At 42.7% G+C, this 19,267-nt stretch overlaps 1 protein-coding gene across 5 annotated transcripts in view; it reads right to left on the reverse strand.

The window, feature by feature from the left end:
- Positions 1-19,267, reverse strand: part of PFKP (phosphofructokinase, platelet) — an 80,168-nt gene that overhangs the window by 11,611 nt on the left and 49,290 nt on the right. For 2 of the 5 annotated variants that reach the window (XM_063125669.1, XM_063125653.1), the window contains exons 11-16: positions 18,757-18,821; positions 17,794-17,863; positions 12,387-12,533; positions 10,960-11,030; positions 10,010-10,097; positions 987-1,139 (exon numbers count right to left, since the gene is read on the reverse strand). In XM_063125669.1, the coding sequence (XP_062981739.1) occupies positions 987-1,139; positions 10,010-10,097; positions 10,960-11,030; positions 12,387-12,533; positions 17,794-17,863; positions 18,757-18,821 (594 nt within the window). Of the gene's footprint in view, positions 1-986; positions 1,140-7,893; positions 8,047-10,009; positions 10,098-10,959; positions 11,031-12,386; positions 12,534-17,793; positions 17,864-18,756; positions 18,822-19,267 lie in introns of all 5 variants that reach the window. The other 3 variants (XM_063125661.1, XM_063125645.1, XM_063125676.1) reach the window with 2 other exon arrangements.

The raw sequence follows: 19,267 nt of genomic DNA on the forward strand, positions 1-19,267 counted from the left end.
ATATTAAAAGCTTTTCTTTGTGCCTGTCCATAAGCAGGGAAATTGGTGCAGAGTCAGTAGCCCTGGTCCCTAGATCACAAGAGAAAGTGCATTTCTGACATCTCTGTCATGATCTTTTAAGACCCTTTTCAAACCTTGGATGACAGCAGCCAGAAATGAAGTATTGGTTGTTGTTTTTAAACTGATTTAAAATGCTCTTGCTGGCATTTTTATTCCAAAATCATATTCTGAAGCAACTAAATGAAAACCACGGGAGCAAAAATGATTTAATATTAGCAAGGGGTAAAGAAAGCTGGCCTTTTGAATTCATACTATATACTTGCCTCTGACTTGATGTGCCTTGCTTGTCCCAGCCCAGTGCACATGGCACAACAGCACCTGGTTTGAACCCAGACTCAGCCTTGCTTAGAATAGACCACTGAAATCAATGGGATGTATAAATCATGACTAACTTAAGTCCCACTGATTTCAATGGGTCTATTTTAGGATGTTTTTAGAATGTTTTTTTAGGATGTTTTAACAATGTATATTATGTTTTAATTCAGTTTTATGTATTTTATATTTACTGTTGTTCCCTGCCTCAATCAAATGTAGAGGCGGGTAAGAAATATAATAATAATAATAATAATAATAATAATAATAATAATAATAATAATACTGGATATTGTGGGCTCATCTGATGCATAGGGGGGGTGGGCTAGATATGGAGACCATGGCCATAGCTAGACCAGGCCTATATCCCAGGATCATCCCGGGATCATCCCTGTGCATCCAAATGACACATAGAGGATCCCAGGAGCAGGCAGGGACGACCCCTCCATTTGCCTGGGATAATCCTTAGGTCTAGCTAAGGCCTATAATTCTCATCCAGTCCTCAATTAATGGCACGAAGTACAAGCAAAAGGGTCCTGAAAGTGGTTCTTCTCTTTGAACTTGCAGATCCCCCAAGCCAGAAACATGCTCACTCGAAGCATTTGCTATCTTACCTCTACAATGGCATTCAGGGAAGTGTCAGCACCGATACTGAAGTCGGTGCCAGGCACATTGTTGCTAATAGTAGCAGGCACCACACAGATCGGGATGCAAAACGCTTCATAGTTGGCCCGTGCTTCAGCTAACTGCAAGCAGCTCTCAAAGGCCTGAAGCAGTGGTACAAGGAGTGTTAAGCAATAAACTTCATGCCCCTTCCGTTGCACTATTAGAAGGCGTTCTGCTAGTGGCTGCTTGTGTGTGGCAGTGGGCGTTTGGGATTTTCAGGGCTGCAAATCCCCCAAAGCTGGTGATTTTAATAATGGCTTGTCCCATGTAAATCCACAACGGGTCACTGGATTTGCATTGGCGCAGAAGAAGATCAACAGGAGTTAGCAGAAACGTGGGATGAGCAAGATGTGGAAAAGACAAAAGAGACTGAAGCAGATTAGTAAAGGAGATGAGCGACTGAACCCAAGAGTAATTCTACATTCGGAAAGGTTGAGGAAAATAACTGATGTCAGTTATTTATACCCCACTTTGCATTTTCTAAAAGGTTATTAGGAACACGTCCACTGCTGGAAGAAGATGTCAGCAGCCAGGCCTGGTTTCTTAGCCAGCCATCATTTGTGGTCCATCGCTAACCCCACCCCTCCCCACAAGCTGGAGAAGTCCGGAATAGGGCAAGTCTGTCAGTTCACACTGGGCTTTGGAGTAGGCATTAAGCATGCCAAAGCAAAGCATGACATGAGAGAACTCCCCTCCCACTTCCTGTGTCAGGGGGAGGGCAGGAGGCCAAAGCACAAGCCCCCAGCAAGCAGTTCTATGGTGGCCAGTGAACGCTAATGCTACGCAACATGCATTTAAGGCTTCTATTTGGGAGATCAAACTTAGGAGTTACCTACTATATACTTGCAGTGCATGCTGGGGGTGTTAACAGAGCTTTGAACACTGGCCCCAAACTGTTAATAAAAAGAGAACTAAACTATGCTGCTATAGCAGTGTTTGATCATTTTGTTAACATGGCTATCTCCAGACTTGGCTGGTTAAGTTTTAGTTCCTTCACCTCTCCTGACATAGTTTCTCTTGATTATACCAACATTAATTCGACCTACACTGAATGGCAGAATTCTTGACTGTACCACTAGGGATTGCAGGGATAGGTTGTTATATTTTTAATGCTTGCTTCCAATTTAAAAAAAGAACAGCCAGGAGAGATAAAAGGTTAGTCATCCCCCTGTTGTGCTAGTTTTCTAGGTATGTCGTCTTCTTTTTGTATGAAAGAAAATGGCATGCCTGTACCTGCGATCCCAGGCAGTGTAGTTCAGAATTCACATCACTTCATTCTGCATAATGTATACTCTTTTACAATGAGTAAATCCAACAACTTGACAATCATTTTTTAAAAAGAAATCTGATATTAGTCGTTTAAGCTTCAAGATGTAATAATCCTTTCTCTCTCCTTCAAGGATCTCAGGATGGCATATGTGGAGGTTTAATGTGTACAGGGTGGGCAGGGAAGAGTTCAAAATTTTCCTCACAACAACTCTGTGAGATAAAGATTAATTTGAAAGAGACAGAGGCCCAGTTTATAATTATCACTGCAGCTTAAATAAGCCATGGTGGCTTGCTTAAGATGCAGTGTGTGCTGGGTTTCATTTGCCTAATTATCTGCCTGGGCACAGCTTGTTGTGTCTTCTGAATTCGAACATCATGGTTTGTTGGAGGGGGAACCAATCCATGGCCTGTTGTTGGGTTATTTGAGGCTCGTTTCCCACTCAAACAAGTCATGCTGCCTGGGTTCAGACAAAATGACAAGCCACAACAGGGTAGGTAATTAGGTAAAGGGCACCCCAACATATGCCAGCATGGCTTGTTTAAGCTGCAGTGATGGTGCGAACTGGTTCACCCAGTGACTGGCCCAGTGTCAGTCAATAAGCTTCAGGGCTGAACGTGGATTTGAACACAGTCTCCTCGGTACAAATCCAATGTCGCACTAGAACCAATGCCACTATATTTACGGACAAAGAGAAGGTAGTAGTGGGCGCAGAAAGTCTGTACTGTTCACATACATATGAGTCGTTCTGAAGAAATTCGTTAAAAGGAAGATGAACCAGTTTTGCACCAGTTTTCACTGTGGAAGATGTTGGGAGCTGGACAATATTTCTCAGAGAAGAGTTCTGAAGAACTTAGGCAAATAACATGACAACTGATGTGGTATGAGAGATGACACTGGGTCTAAACAGCGTACACCTGAGAGTTCTTAAAGAACAAAAATGCAAAATGCTGATCTAACTAAAAATACGACATCACTTAAATCAGGTATCCTTACTAGAAGTGCTAGAAACTAGCCAAAACATTACTGAATTTTAAAAAAGGAATCCAGGTGGGTTGGTGGGTAACTTCTATAGAGCGTAAGCTCTATAGAAGTTAGCACCTCCACCATAGCAGCCCATTTGTGGAAATGCTCAGGGCACTTTTTTTAAAAAAAAACCCAAATATGCCCATGGGCCCCAAAGGGTTGGAGACCCCTGATATAGAAGAACAACTCTTGCAAAAGAAAAAAGTCAGCATGGCTTCTGAAAAGGGAAGTATAGTCTCAGCAGTCTTAGGGAGGTCTCAGAGTGTAAAAAAAATGTACATTGTTTTGATCAAGTAGATATTCTATATCTGGATTTGTGAAAGCTTTTGACAAAGTCTCTCCTGAGTCCCCATGGATTGCAAAGATCTCCAAAAGGATCTCTCTGAACTAGGCAAATGAGCAACCAAATGACAAATGAATTTGAAGAAAGTGCAAAGTGATGCACACTGAGGCAAATATATATATGCACTGATGAGGTCAAAACTGTTACTAACCAAAAAAGAGCTCTTGGTCATCAAAACAGTTTGCAGTGGTAATGAAAAAGGCAAATTCCATCTAAAGATTATTTGGAAGGAGACTGAAAATAAGATGGCTAGTACTGCAATGCTTTTATAAAAATCTACAATGTCGAAACATTTGGAATATTAGGACACGTTCTTATCACATCTCAAAACTGATCTTGTAGAGCTGGAAAAGGCGCAAATAAGGGTAAGTAAAATGATTAAGGGGTCACCTTTCCCAAGAAGAAAGACTATGGTTGCAATTTTCTGCATGTTTAGACAAAGAAGTCCTACAAGCTGGCTGGGGCATACTGGGAGTTGTAGAACTTTCTTTCTGCCTAAAAAATGCAAAGGTTTATGCCTTGACATGCTCAGGGTTTTTTAGATCAGAAAAAATATGATCGGGGGTGGGTGGGTGGATAATTGGGGATTTATATAGTTATGCAAGATGATGAGAAAATGTATATAGAGAACCTATCCCCCTCTCTCATAATACTAGAACATAGGGTCATCCAATGTCAGTAGGTTCAGGAAGGAAAATAAACATATCACACAAAACATATTTAATGTATGGAATTTATGGAGGCGATGACCATCAGTATAGACATATTAAATAGAGGGAATATGTTGTGGAAAATGCCCATCAATGGCTATTAGCCACTGAATACCAGATGCTTAGGTGCTGCAGGAAGGGAGGGTTGATGCCTTCATGATTTCCCCAGAGGCATCTGGCTAGCCCACTGCGAAAACAGGATGCAGGATCAGATGGACTCATAGACTGAGTTTACACAACACAATAGCTAATGGTGGTTTAAATAGTCTGTGGTTGGTTATTTAATCCACCATGGGTTATCGTGTTTTGTGGAGGGAGCTTTTTAACCAACGGTTGGTTATTTGGCCAAAATAACCAATGCGAATAACCAACGCTGTGCAGAGTTGGCTATGTGAACCACCATTGGTTATTGTGTTGTGTGAAGGGCACCATTGGTTATTTCCTTGGCCATTGTTGGTTATTTCAGACACAGAGTCGCAAGGCAAGAGTGGTCAAAGTGGTGGCTACCCTCTCGGCCAGCTGGCAGGATTGATTTTCAGCTGCAATGGCTGATGGGATACTAGTGGGAGGACTGAGAGGGTGGAGAGAGGGGGTGGATAAGTGAGTCAACTCAGCATGGACTAATTGTCAACTCAACACTGATCCTAATTCACACCACAGTTGATTATTATTAAATTGTGTGAGGAATACCCCCTAGAAAAACAACTGTCGAGCTGATTATTATCCCACTGTTGACAGTTGTGTTGTCTGAATACAGCCATGGTCTTATCAAGGATGTGGGGCAGGGGATGTGTTCATGTAAGCTGTCCACACGTTAAAATCCTCTGAGACTTATGAAATGAAGCTTACCCCATCTCATATAAACTAGCTCAACACAAGTACAGTTTTGGTTATCAGTGGACAGAAAGTGCAAAGTTAACATTTTACAATCATTTCCCATCAATGAGTAGCAATGAAAACATGCCATGGATTTTTTTTTTTCTGTTATAAAGGCGGGAGAATCCAATATGTTTAAGATTACATTATGTATGGATTGAATACAATAACTGCAGAATGTTGAAGCTGAATATCCGTCTGGTGCTTTTAGAACTTCCTTGCCACACCAACATCTTCAACTTGCAGAGCATTTTGTGGCATCTTTCGAGAGCTCAGCCAGTTTGGGGGTGATTTAAGCAAGGCTTCCTGGAAACTGAGCATGCACTTGAACATGCACATGGTAGCGCAAGGTCAACTGTGTGAGCATCCCGTCGCCGTTACCGGAACACCATTTGAAAAGTACTGATCAAAGCGAACAAATACAAAAACAGTCACCAGGCTCCCCTAGTATTGACACCACTAAGATGGAGCAGCTACTCTATTAAAAGAAATCTAGGAACTACCATCTACCTACAATCTAGCCAGACTTTGCGGTATCTGCATTCTAAGTAAAATGCAGAGAAAGAAGAAAGAACCACCACACGTCATTTAAATAAGACAAGAAAACCCATGAAGCAGAGAAAGGAGAGCAAGAAACATGCAAGAAAGTATTTCTCACCTTAGTTTGTCTATAAAAACCGAGGTGGGTAATTTTTTTGTACCAGAACTGGAAACTAGCACCATGTAGAGATAATTTATGGCACATGAGGAAGAAGTTTTAAAACTACACTCCATGTCCTGCCAAGATCAATATCAGCAGGGGGGAAAACAGAAATCCTTTGAGCTCTCTGTTGTCTTTTTGCATCTGATAAAATAGTCTGCATCCAACAACACTTTTATATTTCAACTCTGGCCTTAGCTAGACCTAAAGGTTTATCCCGGGATCGTCCCGGGGTCATGTAAATGACACACAGGATAGCAGGCAGGGACGATCCCGGGATAAACCTTAGGTCTAGCTAAGGCCGAAGCTTTAAAACGTTAGAGGGTTTAAAAAAGAGATTTACATGGCACTGCATTTAAAAGAGAAGCCTCAGGCTGGGATCTATGACCAGAGACTTTGGCAGGCCCAGTGGAATTTTCTGCCTTTTAAAACATTTAATAGCAGATTCCCATGACAAATCACTAAATGCTTTTGAGACACCAGTAGTTTAAAAAGCAGTTTGCCATATGGAATGGTAAAAGTGTGCTGCTTGAGGAACATTTGCACAAATTCCCCTTGGGCATGCAGAATTAGCTTTGCAGCTCTTGTCCTCATTTATATTTTAAAAGTTGCTTTATAGGAGTCTAGAAAATTCACCTTGCCTAAATGATGAATGTATTGAGCCAGACTGGTGTTCCAATCCTGAGCACATTGGCTATTTTCTTGAGCATTTAATGGTTATCTGCCTTTGTCGCCGTCTATTTTCTGCCGATTCTTCTGTTTTAGATTGTTTGATTTGATCTATCCTTATGCATATTTTTGTAGAACTATCTCTTTACTCGAGCCTTTTTGAATACTTAGGCTGTCCTTGAGTCTGGCTTAATAACTGCTGTTCTTTTAGTTTTAAATATTTTAAACATTTCAACTGATGATTTATTTTGTAGCTGTAGTTGTGTCTGTAAGCTGCTTAGAGATATGGTTTGATATTATAAGGGGTATATAATCTGAAATAAAAATAATAATGATGAGTTTTGATTTTATTTTAGTAGGGTTTGTAAGCTGCCTTGACGTCGAAATTTTTGGAAACGTGGGGTACATATTTCTTATGTGAATTAACAAAATAGAATGTAGCTTCCATGTTTTTGGAAACCTATTGTCTGATCATGGGGCAACCTCTGTGCCTAATCTGGAAACTTCAATTAGTCCAAAATATCGCAGCCAGGCTGGTCACTGGTACACCTAGGGGTGACCACATTATATCAGTTTTAAAATCTCTTCACTGGCTGCCAATTAGTTTCCGGGCAAAGTACAAAGTGTTGGTTATCACCTTTAAAGCCCTACATAGTTTGGGTCCAGGCTACCTGCAGGATCGCCTTCTCCCATACAATCCGCCCCGCACACTCAGGTCCTCTGGGAAGAATCCACTTCAGCTAGCAAAAACCAGATTAACAACTGTTACCCAGAGGACCTTTTCTTCCGCTGCTCCCAGACTGTGGAATGGCCTACCGGAGGAGATTCGTCAACTTGACAGTCCTTTAGAATTTAAAAAAGCAATAAAGACTGATCTATTCCGGCAGGCCTATCCAGTGAAATTTTAGAATGTTTCCAGGATGTTTTAATCATGTATGGTATGTTTTAATTCATTTTAATGTGTATTTTATATCATGTTTTTATACTGTTTGTTTTACACTTTGAATTGTTTTAGTTTTTGTGAACCGCCCAGGGAGCTTCAGCTATTGGGCGGTATAAAAATGCAAATAATAATAATAATAATAATAATAATAATAATAATAATAATCAAAGGATTACGTGTCTGTGTGGATATGCATCTAATTTTTGGAGTGATCATGTTTCCCAGCATTCTGGTCCAAGAAAATCTCCAACTCCAGCTGTCTTCAGCAGTAACCAGGATGGCTATGTTAGTGAGCATGCACACAAAAGAAGATAGACTTACATCAGTGATAGTGTTCAGAGCAGTGTCTGCACCAATGCTGAAATCTGAACCCGGTACATTGTTGGATACGGTTGCAGGAACCATAACCATGGGAATACAAAACTCGTCATATTTCTCCCGGGCAGCAGAGAGTTCCAAAAGTCCCAGGTAGGCCTGATGGGCACACATGGTAACGTATGCAGAATTAGAGGGGGCAAAAAGAGATTTGAATTACAGCAATGGGGATTTTGCGCACACGTTGGAGACAGAAGTCAGTTTTTTTCACAGGCTCGAAGGTGATTTGACAGAGGGATCGCTGCACACGGTGTGTGTATTGGGTACGCCCATTCTCCTTTGTCTCTGGTAAAGAGGTTTGTGCATGGTTTCAAAACCCTGCTTGACTAGAGACAACAGTAGAACAGAAACACAAGTGGACTCCATGGGAAGCAAAGCCTCTCTCAAACCACTTTCAGTGCTCTTAAAAACGACTGTGCGTCTCCAGCCACAGACACTAGGGAACACCTCATACAGAATATAACAACACATAATACAGATACAAGCAAAATAACTCTAATATCAAGCTGTTACAGTAAGTATTTCTAAGCATTTCTGAGAGTTCTGTGTAACAGTACAATAGCACAGAGAGAGAAAATCCCACATGTATAAATGACTTTTTTCTATTCATACACGGATTAAAGAATTGAAGCCCATGTTTAGGAAGGTTGAACATTAATCATGGAATCCATATTCCTGAACAGAAGTTTGGCTATAAGCAGTGCCTTAATGCTGTACGAAGATTAATTAAGTACAATTATATTTATATTAAAAACACACGCCATACCCAGTCCACAATTCTAAGAGTAATAAGAAATATGGGACTTCTACTGAAAACAGGAGGCCTGTGTAGTGTTTCACTTCCTGCTCTGTAACAATGTAAGTATCTAGATATCATCATGTTGTATTTCCCCCATCCCCACTCAATGCTATTAGTAGCTGCTGTAATACAATAGCATAATTGTATTACAGATTAAGGAGCAGAAGGAGGAAACTCAACACAGGACTGCCATTTTGGGCTTCACTGAAATGGAATAGGTGAATGCCCAGAAGTAATGTTTGCAGATTGTATCCATAGTCAATACAGAAGATTCTTAGATTGAAAATGTCGTCACTATCAGTTCTTACAAAGACAATCTGTTTTGCATTAAACCCAATGATAGAGTGTTGTGAACATCTGTGCCTATATATGTTCTCTTTCTTTTAGCTGGATCCTATGTTCTGATATACAGAGGCCATCAGTGCATAGGATGGTGTTGAGAAGTTCCCAATGCCACTGCCTGGGGGAATCCCCCATCCCCCACCCATAGGACTGCCCAGGGCATGGGGAGGGGGCAACTGGGCAATTTGCCCCAGGAAAACAACCCCACCCCCGCCTCAGCTCTTGTGCGTTCTGTTGATCCCTGCCCCAACCATGCCACATTACTCATATAGGGCCTTATAAGAAGCAGCACCAGGGCCCCCAACATCCCACCTGCCCCAACCCCAGAAACCTTCTGGGCAGTGCTGCACACACCTACACTATAACGATTGACACTGGTGTTTTGACACCTTTTCTTAGAGTGACTCCAATTATAAAGCTTCTAACTGGTTCACTGGCAATGAGCACTACCAGTTTCAATGGGCAGTATCCAACGGGGCACTGTGCCCCTACCGATTCCGTTCTGCAATGAGACCCACAACTTGCATGGCAGAGATTTAGGAAATGCTCATTTCTGGAAAAGGGTTAGGTCAGCGGAGCTTGCCTAAGGGGTCTCGGTCCTAATCCAGAAACAAGCATTTCTGCTCATTTCAGGGCTTTCTATAAGAAGTGTTAAATCTCTGTTGTGCAAGCAGTAGGTCCTGCTCGAGTAATGTAATGAGAGGGAGAGGCCACTTACCCAACAGTGACATTGGATACTGCCCACTGAGACATTTAGCAGCATGCAGTCTTGAGGATGGACTGGATAGGATTTGATCACAAAGTCTTACTGGTCTTTACATTTGAATCTTAGCATTACCTCTTGATAGTACACAATATTTTAGTTGTTCGAGCTTGTTTACTAATAAGAATTTACATGGGAAAGAAAACAAAGTGATATACCTCAAATCCACCAATAACTAGGAGGGCATTGATGTTATTAGTTCGCATCTGTTCTGCAATCTTCTCCATATACTTTCCAGGGAGCGTACTAAAATATATATTTGGGGGGGTTTTTTAGAAAAAGGCTATCAGCAATGCAGTTAGGATAAAATATTGAAACACATTTTATTTGTCACACTACTAGGCAGTACTTTTGAACATGTTAGTTTTATAAAACTATGAAGTTACATGTAATTGCTAATCTAACATACTATGTTACGGTACTTTATGAAAAGACTTTGTTTCCGTGTTGTTTGGATTGAAATCCTTCAGCCCTGCATATTTCAGAGCTTGTAAAATAACAGGTAAATTAATTTAATCATTATGTGTGTTTTTATCTTTCTGGTTTTCCCTCATTTTCCTTGGAAGGTAAAATGGGTAGACGGACATCACTTATTTTCAGAAGTACATTATTAAAAGTAACAACTGTGAATTTGGATAATATTATAGACATTCGGGTGGTTTCGATAAATAGGATAGTGGGTATCAAATTTCAGAATACACTTATTTATTATTCTTGATACCTCTATGCACCAGTCCAACATTCTGTAGATAGAGTGTCTGTACATGTGTGTGTGTCTTACCCAATTTATTTCAATTGAGGGGTTAGCATATTTATTGGCCAGAGTGGTGGTAACTATATAATCTTCCTATTCTATGTGTACTCCACATTTCAAATCTTACTAGACTCCAGCATCATGGGAGCTGAATAGCAACTATGCAGCACAGGTAACATAACTATCAGGCCTGCCTCTACAGAAGCAGTGTTCAAAGCAGTAATTTCCTCTTTGTTGACCTGTGCATCAACCCTGCATGTATATCTTCACATGAAAGTACTGATACCTATACACATTTTCACCATTATATCTTCCATTTGCTAGAAGATATAGTATATAGTCTTTTTACATTACCGTTTTGTGCCAAGGATTGACCCTCCTTGGCCAGTCCAACCTCCAACATCTCCCCAGCTGATTTCTTTGATCTATAATTTTAAACCAAAAAAAAAAGGAGCTTGTTCAAGTGATTTTCAAATTCCTACGACATAGTTTAAAAACAGATGTTAACCTCATCAAGCATCTAACTGTGCACAGTGTCCAAATTTGCTGCATTCAATTTGGGGATGCAATCCTGCAATCCTAGAAAGTGCCACAAGTTGCTAAGAGGGAGGGGAAATACTTTCTTTAAATGTTATGCCAGTTGTTAATGGGCTGAGGAGAAGCCAGTTGGAATTTGTTCTCAATGAAAAGAATATTTCATGGGTTCATAAGCACGCCACACCAAACGCCTCAAGAATAGGAACGCTCTAAACGTATTTCACAAACACCTCCTCAATGGAGGGGGGGGGGCAAAAACAGGAATCAAATGTGACAGATTTTGTGATATAATGGCCTCTTGTCTATTGTTATGTAGCCTGTGGGTCTTATCACCAGATACTGCCATAGCTATTTCAGGACAGGCAGACGGCTGAACGTGGCCTCCTGTCAAGGTCACATAAAAGCTTTCTTCAGAACAAATATATGGAATCTGAAATAGAAAGTTTCACACGAGGTATCCATGAAGCAAATGTATATACACATAAACACACATAAACAAACACACACACACACACACACACATACTTAATCACAGCCTCTTTAAAAAGATCTTTATGGCTTTTTAAAAGAAGTACTATGGGGAAATTAGCTGTTGTTCAAGTAAAGATGGACCAAGGCCATTTCCACACCTGCCTTTTTTCCTGGGATTATCCCGTGATCATCCCTGTGCATGCAAATGACACACAGGGGTCCTGGGAGCAGACAGGGACGATCCTCCCATTTTCCTGGGATAACCCTTAGGTGTAGAAAGGGCCCAAGTTTCAGGCCTCTTTTTGAGGGTGGGGGAATGATATAAGAGGTTCACAATAACCTTGCAAATAAATTACCCATTTTTAATTACATATTACACTGCACAGTCTTGCATCTTCTAACAGAGCCTCTGTGGGGAATACCGTATACCTCCATCCATCGTAAGGAGTCTTCTTCTCGTTGTTCTTCGGTATTGCTAGTTGCTAGGGTTTAGTGTTCTAAGGGTAGGCATGATCTCCTCACCAAGAGATTTCACTAAATTTCTCTCAGAATTTGAAAGATATTCTGCCCAATGAAAATCACCCCTTCTCTTTTGTATAATATTTCAGTGGAAACTCTAGCTCTGATCTTTTTACATTCTATATTTGTATGAAGATGTATTTTAAAAGTAGGATATTTTTAAGCTGCTTTCACGTCCTGGTATAGGGCACGAAAGCATCATCATCACCACTTCCCATAATATTATGAAAAAGGTCAGACGGGAACATACTAACCTGCCCTCTTGAAAAGCCTTCGAACCCATCAGTAACAGCAAACATTTTGTGTCCTTCAGTTATCCCAATTCTCACCGCGGAACGCACAGCTGCGTTCATTCCAGCTGCTGGAGCGCCTACATTTAGAACAGCTACGTTGAAGTTACTCTGCAAGAGAAGGAGAGGAAATCTTCTCAGGTACCGTATTTCTTCGATTCTAAGACGCCATCAATTGTAAGACGCACACTAATTTCAGTACCACCAACAGAAAAAAAGCTTTGATTCTAAGAAATAATAAATGACCTGCGATTCTAAGACGCACCCCGTTTTTAGAGATGTTTATATGGGGAAAGAAGTGCGTCTTAGAATCGAAGAAATACAGTATATAGTGCATGTAGCAGACCACAGTAGCGTGATCTTAGGAGGGCAGGGGGAGACAGCAAATTATGGAGTTCTAAAGCAATTCTCAGTGTAAGCAACCAATTTTTCTTTAACGTGTTTACTCCCAGTTTTGAGAGATTCCGTGTGAACAAGCTGGAGCTTTTATAATAAACACCTATATTTCATATATTGCCTAAAAATAAATTTATTACAGGCAGAAGCCTATGCAGGTCGAGACAAAAAAAGGCCTACAAGTCCCAGCATTCCCCAGCCAAGCAGGAGGTGAAGAGTTAAAAGCTCAGGAGAATATGTATACATGTCAATTTTGTGGGGGCGGAAAGTGCAAATACTTTCCCAATTGACTCTCTGGCTCCTATTCCCATCTCCCATTAAAAATATTTTAACACCTTAGACCAGCTGCCTGACTCACTGCTAACTCATAAGGAAAACCCCCACATTATTTTTTATATATGGAACTAGATCTCAAATATACCAGATGGAGAGTCCCAGAAGAGTCCTGCTTCAACATCAACTGGCTCCCGTTGCGCTCTGTGGGTGGTTCGTTAGGGAAGGGCACGTTGAACCCTCTTAGTCCATAGGTTTAATAAATAAATTGATGACTTTGTGTGAGTGAACAACAGGGCTTTATTAATTATGCCTAGTTCCTTCACTGGCATTCTGCATTCACTATTTTAATGTGGTAAGGGCAATTTTCCTGTCTAGATAATGGGAAATAATCCCAAGAATGCTCCACTGGGTCTGTACGATAAAGGTCCCATAGCACTCTCCTCTTGGTGGTTTGTCTGTCTTCCTATCCCTTCTCCTTTCTCTCTTAACTCCCTCCTATCTGCTTTCTCCTTCCTGTTGTTAATTGCTACCTCCATATTGGAGCACCCCACCCCACCCCCCGCCATCACTGTAGCTTGTCAAGGCACCCGGAATGAACTGAGGGCATATGACGGCCATCCCGCTCAGCAGATTGGGCCATTACTGCCCATGGCTGCCCCATCATTTCCCATTCTTCCATCAAAGAAGTGTGGCAGAAAGCATTGGATTCTGGGAGCTCCTCGTACCCTCCTTTTGGTGGAGGTGGTTAGTCCTCTGCAAGCCAGCAGCGACAGTTGCTTCAGCATCAGGAATATTTCCCATTACTGAATGTTCTTCCAGAGAAAAAAAAGAAGAAGAAAACCCTGCACACATAAAACTATGTGCAACCTTGTTAGGTTTTTGTAATGATGGAACAGTCAGGCACACGGCCCCATCTGCAGTGCGATGTGGCATACCCAAAGACAGGTTTACCACCTTATCAGCTGTAGAACTAAGCCTATGACTGATGAAAATAAACTATGAATATACAATTATCTCTATAGGCTTCTACCCATTTTTTTTCTTTTGTCTTATAGCTGCAATGAATTGAGGGAACATGCCTTTCAGGAGACTGGACTACCTGACCAAGAATGGACAACTTGTGGTTCTCAGATGTTTCGGCCTACAACTTCAATCACCCCTCAGTTGCTTGGGCTGATGGGAGTTGTGGACTAAAATATCTGGAACGCTACAAGTTGCCCAGTGAGATCTAAGAGACCTGGGCCTAATCTACACCAAGCAGAATATTGCATTATGAAAGAGGTATATAAAAGGCAGGAGCCACACCAAGCAGGCTATAACACTATGAAAGCAGTATGAAAGTGGTATATTTATTTATTTATTACATTTTTATACCACCCAATAGCCGAAGCTCTCTGGGCGGTTCACAAAATATATGTTGGGACTCACACATATGGTATGTGGGTCCCAACAGTTGTCATTGCACTTCAATACCACTATAAAGCAGTAGTGTGGCTCCTGCCTTTTATATACCACTTTCATAGTGCAATATCCTACTTGGTGTAGACTAGGCCCAAATCAGCAATTACCAGCCCTCTTGAGATAAAGTTTTAGCCCTAGGAAAGGTCCTGCTTTCTGGTTTCTATTTCACCTCTCAAAGCTCCAACACACCGGGGGTTAACACACTCCCTACCTTCGCGTCTCTGCCCGTGTTTTTGTTCCTCAGTTACTTCCTCTTTTCAAAAGAGGAAGTACAGAACGAGCACAAGGCCCATTGAGTCTGCTGTTCTAATGGCGCTGCTTCTCCTGCACACAGCAATTCTGAGTTTAAAAAAACATCAGACTTAACCAGAGGGTTTTTTTTAGGGATGTGCTCCGCTTCTAATCGGACCGGTGAATTAGAAGTGGAGCAGGGTGCTTCGCCTCCCCTTAAAGCGGAGGCGAAGAGGATTGGGGGGCCAGCAGAGCGTTACGAAGAGGATTGAAGTGAAGGCAGATCCTTCGCCTCGATCCGGAGCTCCGCAAGAAAGGTAAGTGGAGTTTACCAGGCCCTGCCGCTGTCGCTGTCGCCCATGCGGCAACAGCGGCAGGGCCCGGTAAACCCCCCCCTCCTCTCCCTTACCTGCGTCCCCCTCCCCCTTGGTCCCTTACCAGGCTCTGTAGGTAAGGGAGGGAGGGGAGCCTTACCTGGCACCACTCCCCCTTGGTCCCTTACCGGGCTCTGCAGGTAAGGGAGAGGAGGGAGGGGGGCCTTACCTGGCGCCGCTCCCCTCCACTGCGGAGCTCTGATTTGGAGCCGGAGCTCCGCGGCGAAGAGGAGCGGACTATGGGCGGAGTGGCACGGAGCGGAGCGGGCCTGATCTGAAATTTTCGGATCGGCCCGCGGGGCGGATCGGTGGGTCCGTGCACACCCCTAGGTTTTTTGTTGTGAAACGAAGGCCAGAAGGGGTGGGAGGTGTGCGGGAGGCAAATGATGTCATTTATTCATTTATTTATTTATTACATTTTTATACCACCCAATAGCTGAAGCTCTGTGGGCGGTTCACAAAAATGTGGGGGACCTGAGCAAACACCACGAGCGCCCAGTAACGAGCGTGCAATAAAACGCTCGCCAGATGGAGCTTTTAGTCTTTCAGCTAAGGGCATGTATATGGAGAACCTTCCCTTCTTCCTCCCCCTGGGCATTCGTACTGTGAGAGAAGTTTGGGCTAGGAACAATGGCAGGATTAGCTCCCTGGAGATCCTGGACCTTCTCACCTCCCCTACTCTCTCAGGCCCTGAAAATTACTCCATTCTTGCGCTTACTGCAGGAATGGTTGGAATTTTTGTAAGCTTGCCAACTTTTGAGGCTTAAATAAAAAACGGAAGCCACTGCAAGGCTGTTCTATTGCACGATTTGTCTCTTACAACTCCCAGAAAGCAGAGAGTAAAGCAAAACAGCACAATCTGCATGTGCTCATGCACACGTCGAAATCAGCACTATCAGGTGTCTGAAATGGAGCCTTCTTGTAAGCAAAGTGAGGAGGAATCACAGCAAAGAAATTTCTGAGGGCTATAACTGTCTACGCTAAGTCATATAAAAACAGTGGAATGGAAGATGAAGCTTGTAAACAGTTTCATGCAATTATTTCAATTGATTTTTGTTATGTCATCATTTTGTTTAGCCATCTCATCACCTTAGCAGTCTATAAGAAACTGATAAATTTTGCATCGTCTAAAGAATCCTTTAAACTTCAGAGTCATTTCTTATGCACTCTAATCACATTTTTGCAAAGGTACGTCTGAAGTAAATCAAAACTGTGGCAAAACTGAGGAACAGGGCCTGAGCATTTTTGTTGTTCAGCTTTAAGCAAAAAATAAATAAAAATGCAGTTGTAAAATACACATACAGCATGTCTTATTGCCATGCAAAAACAATAGTATAGCCTCCAAGCCTAGCAATTGAGAGCTTGCTAACGTTAATCACTTTGTAATAGGGCTGTGCAGGAACCCCCTGATCCGCCTCGGAGGCCGGTTCGGAGCCCCCGAAGCAGCCGCAATCCACCTTGGGGCTGCTTCGGGGGTTGCCCGACTCGACTTGGCGCCGAAGCCGAGATTCAGGTCCTCTGAGGCGACTCAAGACTTTTCTAGGTACCGGCTGTGCAGCCGGCACCCGGAAAAGCCTCCCTTTCCCCACTTACCTGCTGCCTCCACCGCCACCGCCGCCGCCTCACTTCTGCCAGCTTCTGTCGCCAGCGACGCAGTTAAAAATAAACAGGCCGCACGCGATTTTAAAATATCGCAGGGCCTCTGAGTTTAGTACCTCTATGGCCACCTTAGTTTGTAGCCATAGAGATACTAAACAGGAGGCAGCAGCGGCAGGTAAGGCCCGCCCGGTGCCATTCCAAATCAGCCCGCAGCAACCCAAAGCTTCGGAACCGCCTCAGAACCAAGCCAAGGTGGGCCGAATCTGTCCGCCTCAGCTCAGATTCGGTGCCTCGGCCCGAGGCGGTGCACAGCCCTACTTTATAACACTGTGGCTGTAAACATTTCCTACCAATCTAGCTGTTATATAAAACCAGTATGTGCATTTCCTGCAACATACAAAATAGTCAACAAAATCTGCTTTTAAAATGCTGATCAATTGAACAATCAGGCTACTTTGGTACTTTAAATGCGGTGAAAATTGTGAAATTGTCTTGAGACCTGTTTTAAGACAAACAACTTGTCACACAGAGTTGGCCCCATGTGGTTGCATGCTGTAATTGTCATTGTATGGGCTTATTTATACCATCACTGGAACAGGTTAGTACCAGCTGGCCTTATGCTGACCCGATAACATATGACTCAGAACTAGAAATTGTGCCTTATTTTGGAAGGCAAGTGTGTAAATGATTTGCTCTAACAAAATATGCACTTCAGCCATAGATTTGAATATTGCAGCTAGACATGCTTTTTTCAATCAGAGAAATTAAGGCCTTTCAGAAAGTGCCTTCTGGTAATTAAAGGCAAGAAATATGCCAATCTAGTGAGTTTCCAAAACGCCTAGCATGCTTCAAAACATTCTACAGGCCTGTGGCCAGTTATACCAAACTTAGTAGCAGGTGTTTCCATGGAGACAGTTTTTCAGAATTCAAAATAATCTGCTTTTCTTAATTTTTTGCTCAACAAGGCATCCACCAAGAAGGAAGAAACCAGTCAATGAATGAACCAAATATCTTGACAATTACATAAGAAGTACCTTGGGAAGCTCAGCAGCTGACTTTTTGGTAGACAACAGCTTGTATGTATTCAAATTGTTCTCAAAACTCCTGTAGAAGAAAACAATATTTCTCATTGGGTTGTTCTTTTTAACATCCAAACGATTCCACATTATTAGAGAATGGCCATGGCTAGACCTACCGGGTCTAGTGCGATGCAGGGGGGAGGATCTCGCGACATGGTTATCGTGAGATCTCCCCCTGTCTACATGCAGCGCGTGACGTCCGGGAAGAAAGAGGACATCCCAGCCACTGTTTTGTTTATTTGGTTTTAATTGAAAAAGAGCGCAGGAACGCTCCTACGAAAATGTAAGTGTAAAAAAACCCACACCCCACTCCCACTCCCCCCACCCCTGATGAGCACGGAGTTCTTGAGGAGCTCTGCATCTTGTGCCCGGCTCCTTGCGGTTACTCGGGAGGAGCCGGGACAAACCGTGATGCCCAGCCACACGTCCCGCAGTCTCAGGACGAGCCCAGGACCATGGGAAAGAACAGCATTAAACTGTAGGGTCATATCCCGTGGAAATGGAGGGATCATCTCTCCCTGTCCCCGGGATCCCCTGTGCATCATGTAGACACACAGGGATGATCCCGGGGTGATACCCAGGATATCGCCTCGTCTAGCCATGGACAATGTGTCAAAATTTCTCCAACTTAAAAAAGACACTGAGAACATTTAGTAACCACAGATCTTTACTTGTTCCTTAAGCCACTGCTACTCTTGATAGAAATGTAATGCTTTTAGAATGATAAAAGCATTACATTGCGAATGATATCTCATTGCACTTTGGACAGGACTGAATGGAAAACATTTTCATACTACTTTTAATGCCACACCACATTACTTAACCATGAAAAATAGCCCCTTAACACAATTAGCCAGTGTTCACTGGAATGCAACATGGTAATTTCTGCCACCGTGAGAATGAAGAATAGCACAGCACCTTCCACGGAGCTCCACAGCCTCAAGAAACTTCCTTTCATCCATGCACTTCTGCACATCTTGGGTCTTGCAATATGGGAAGAAGATAAAAGAATAGATTAGCATAAATGATCAAGTGATACCATCTACCAACAAAGGCCCTTTCTATACCTCCTGGCCTTCCGGGAGGGAGGGGGGAGGATCTTGCGATATTCTGCACGCAAGATCCTCCCCCTGAATCCATACGTGCGCATGACATCCCGGGAGGAAAGAGGGACGTTGCACCCGGCATTTTTTTAAAAAAATAGGGGAGATGAGTGCACTCCCAACAAAAATGTAAGTTTTTTTTTAAAAAAACAACCCGACCCCGCTTCCCCGCTCCCCCTCCCCAATGGGCATAGAGCACCCAAAGAGCTCCATGCCCATTTCCTGCTTCCTCACATTTACTCACGAGTAGGTGGGACAAAGCAGGGGCAAGCACCCACACATCTCCCACGGTCCCGGGACTGCAGAAAAACCAGGAAATCCCTGTT

This window comes from Elgaria multicarinata, chromosome 1 (genome assembly GCF_023053635.1).
Source record: "Elgaria multicarinata webbii isolate HBS135686 ecotype San Diego chromosome 1, rElgMul1.1.pri, whole genome shotgun sequence".
NCBI classification, from domain to species: domain Eukaryota; kingdom Metazoa; phylum Chordata; class Lepidosauria; order Squamata; family Anguidae; genus Elgaria; species Elgaria multicarinata.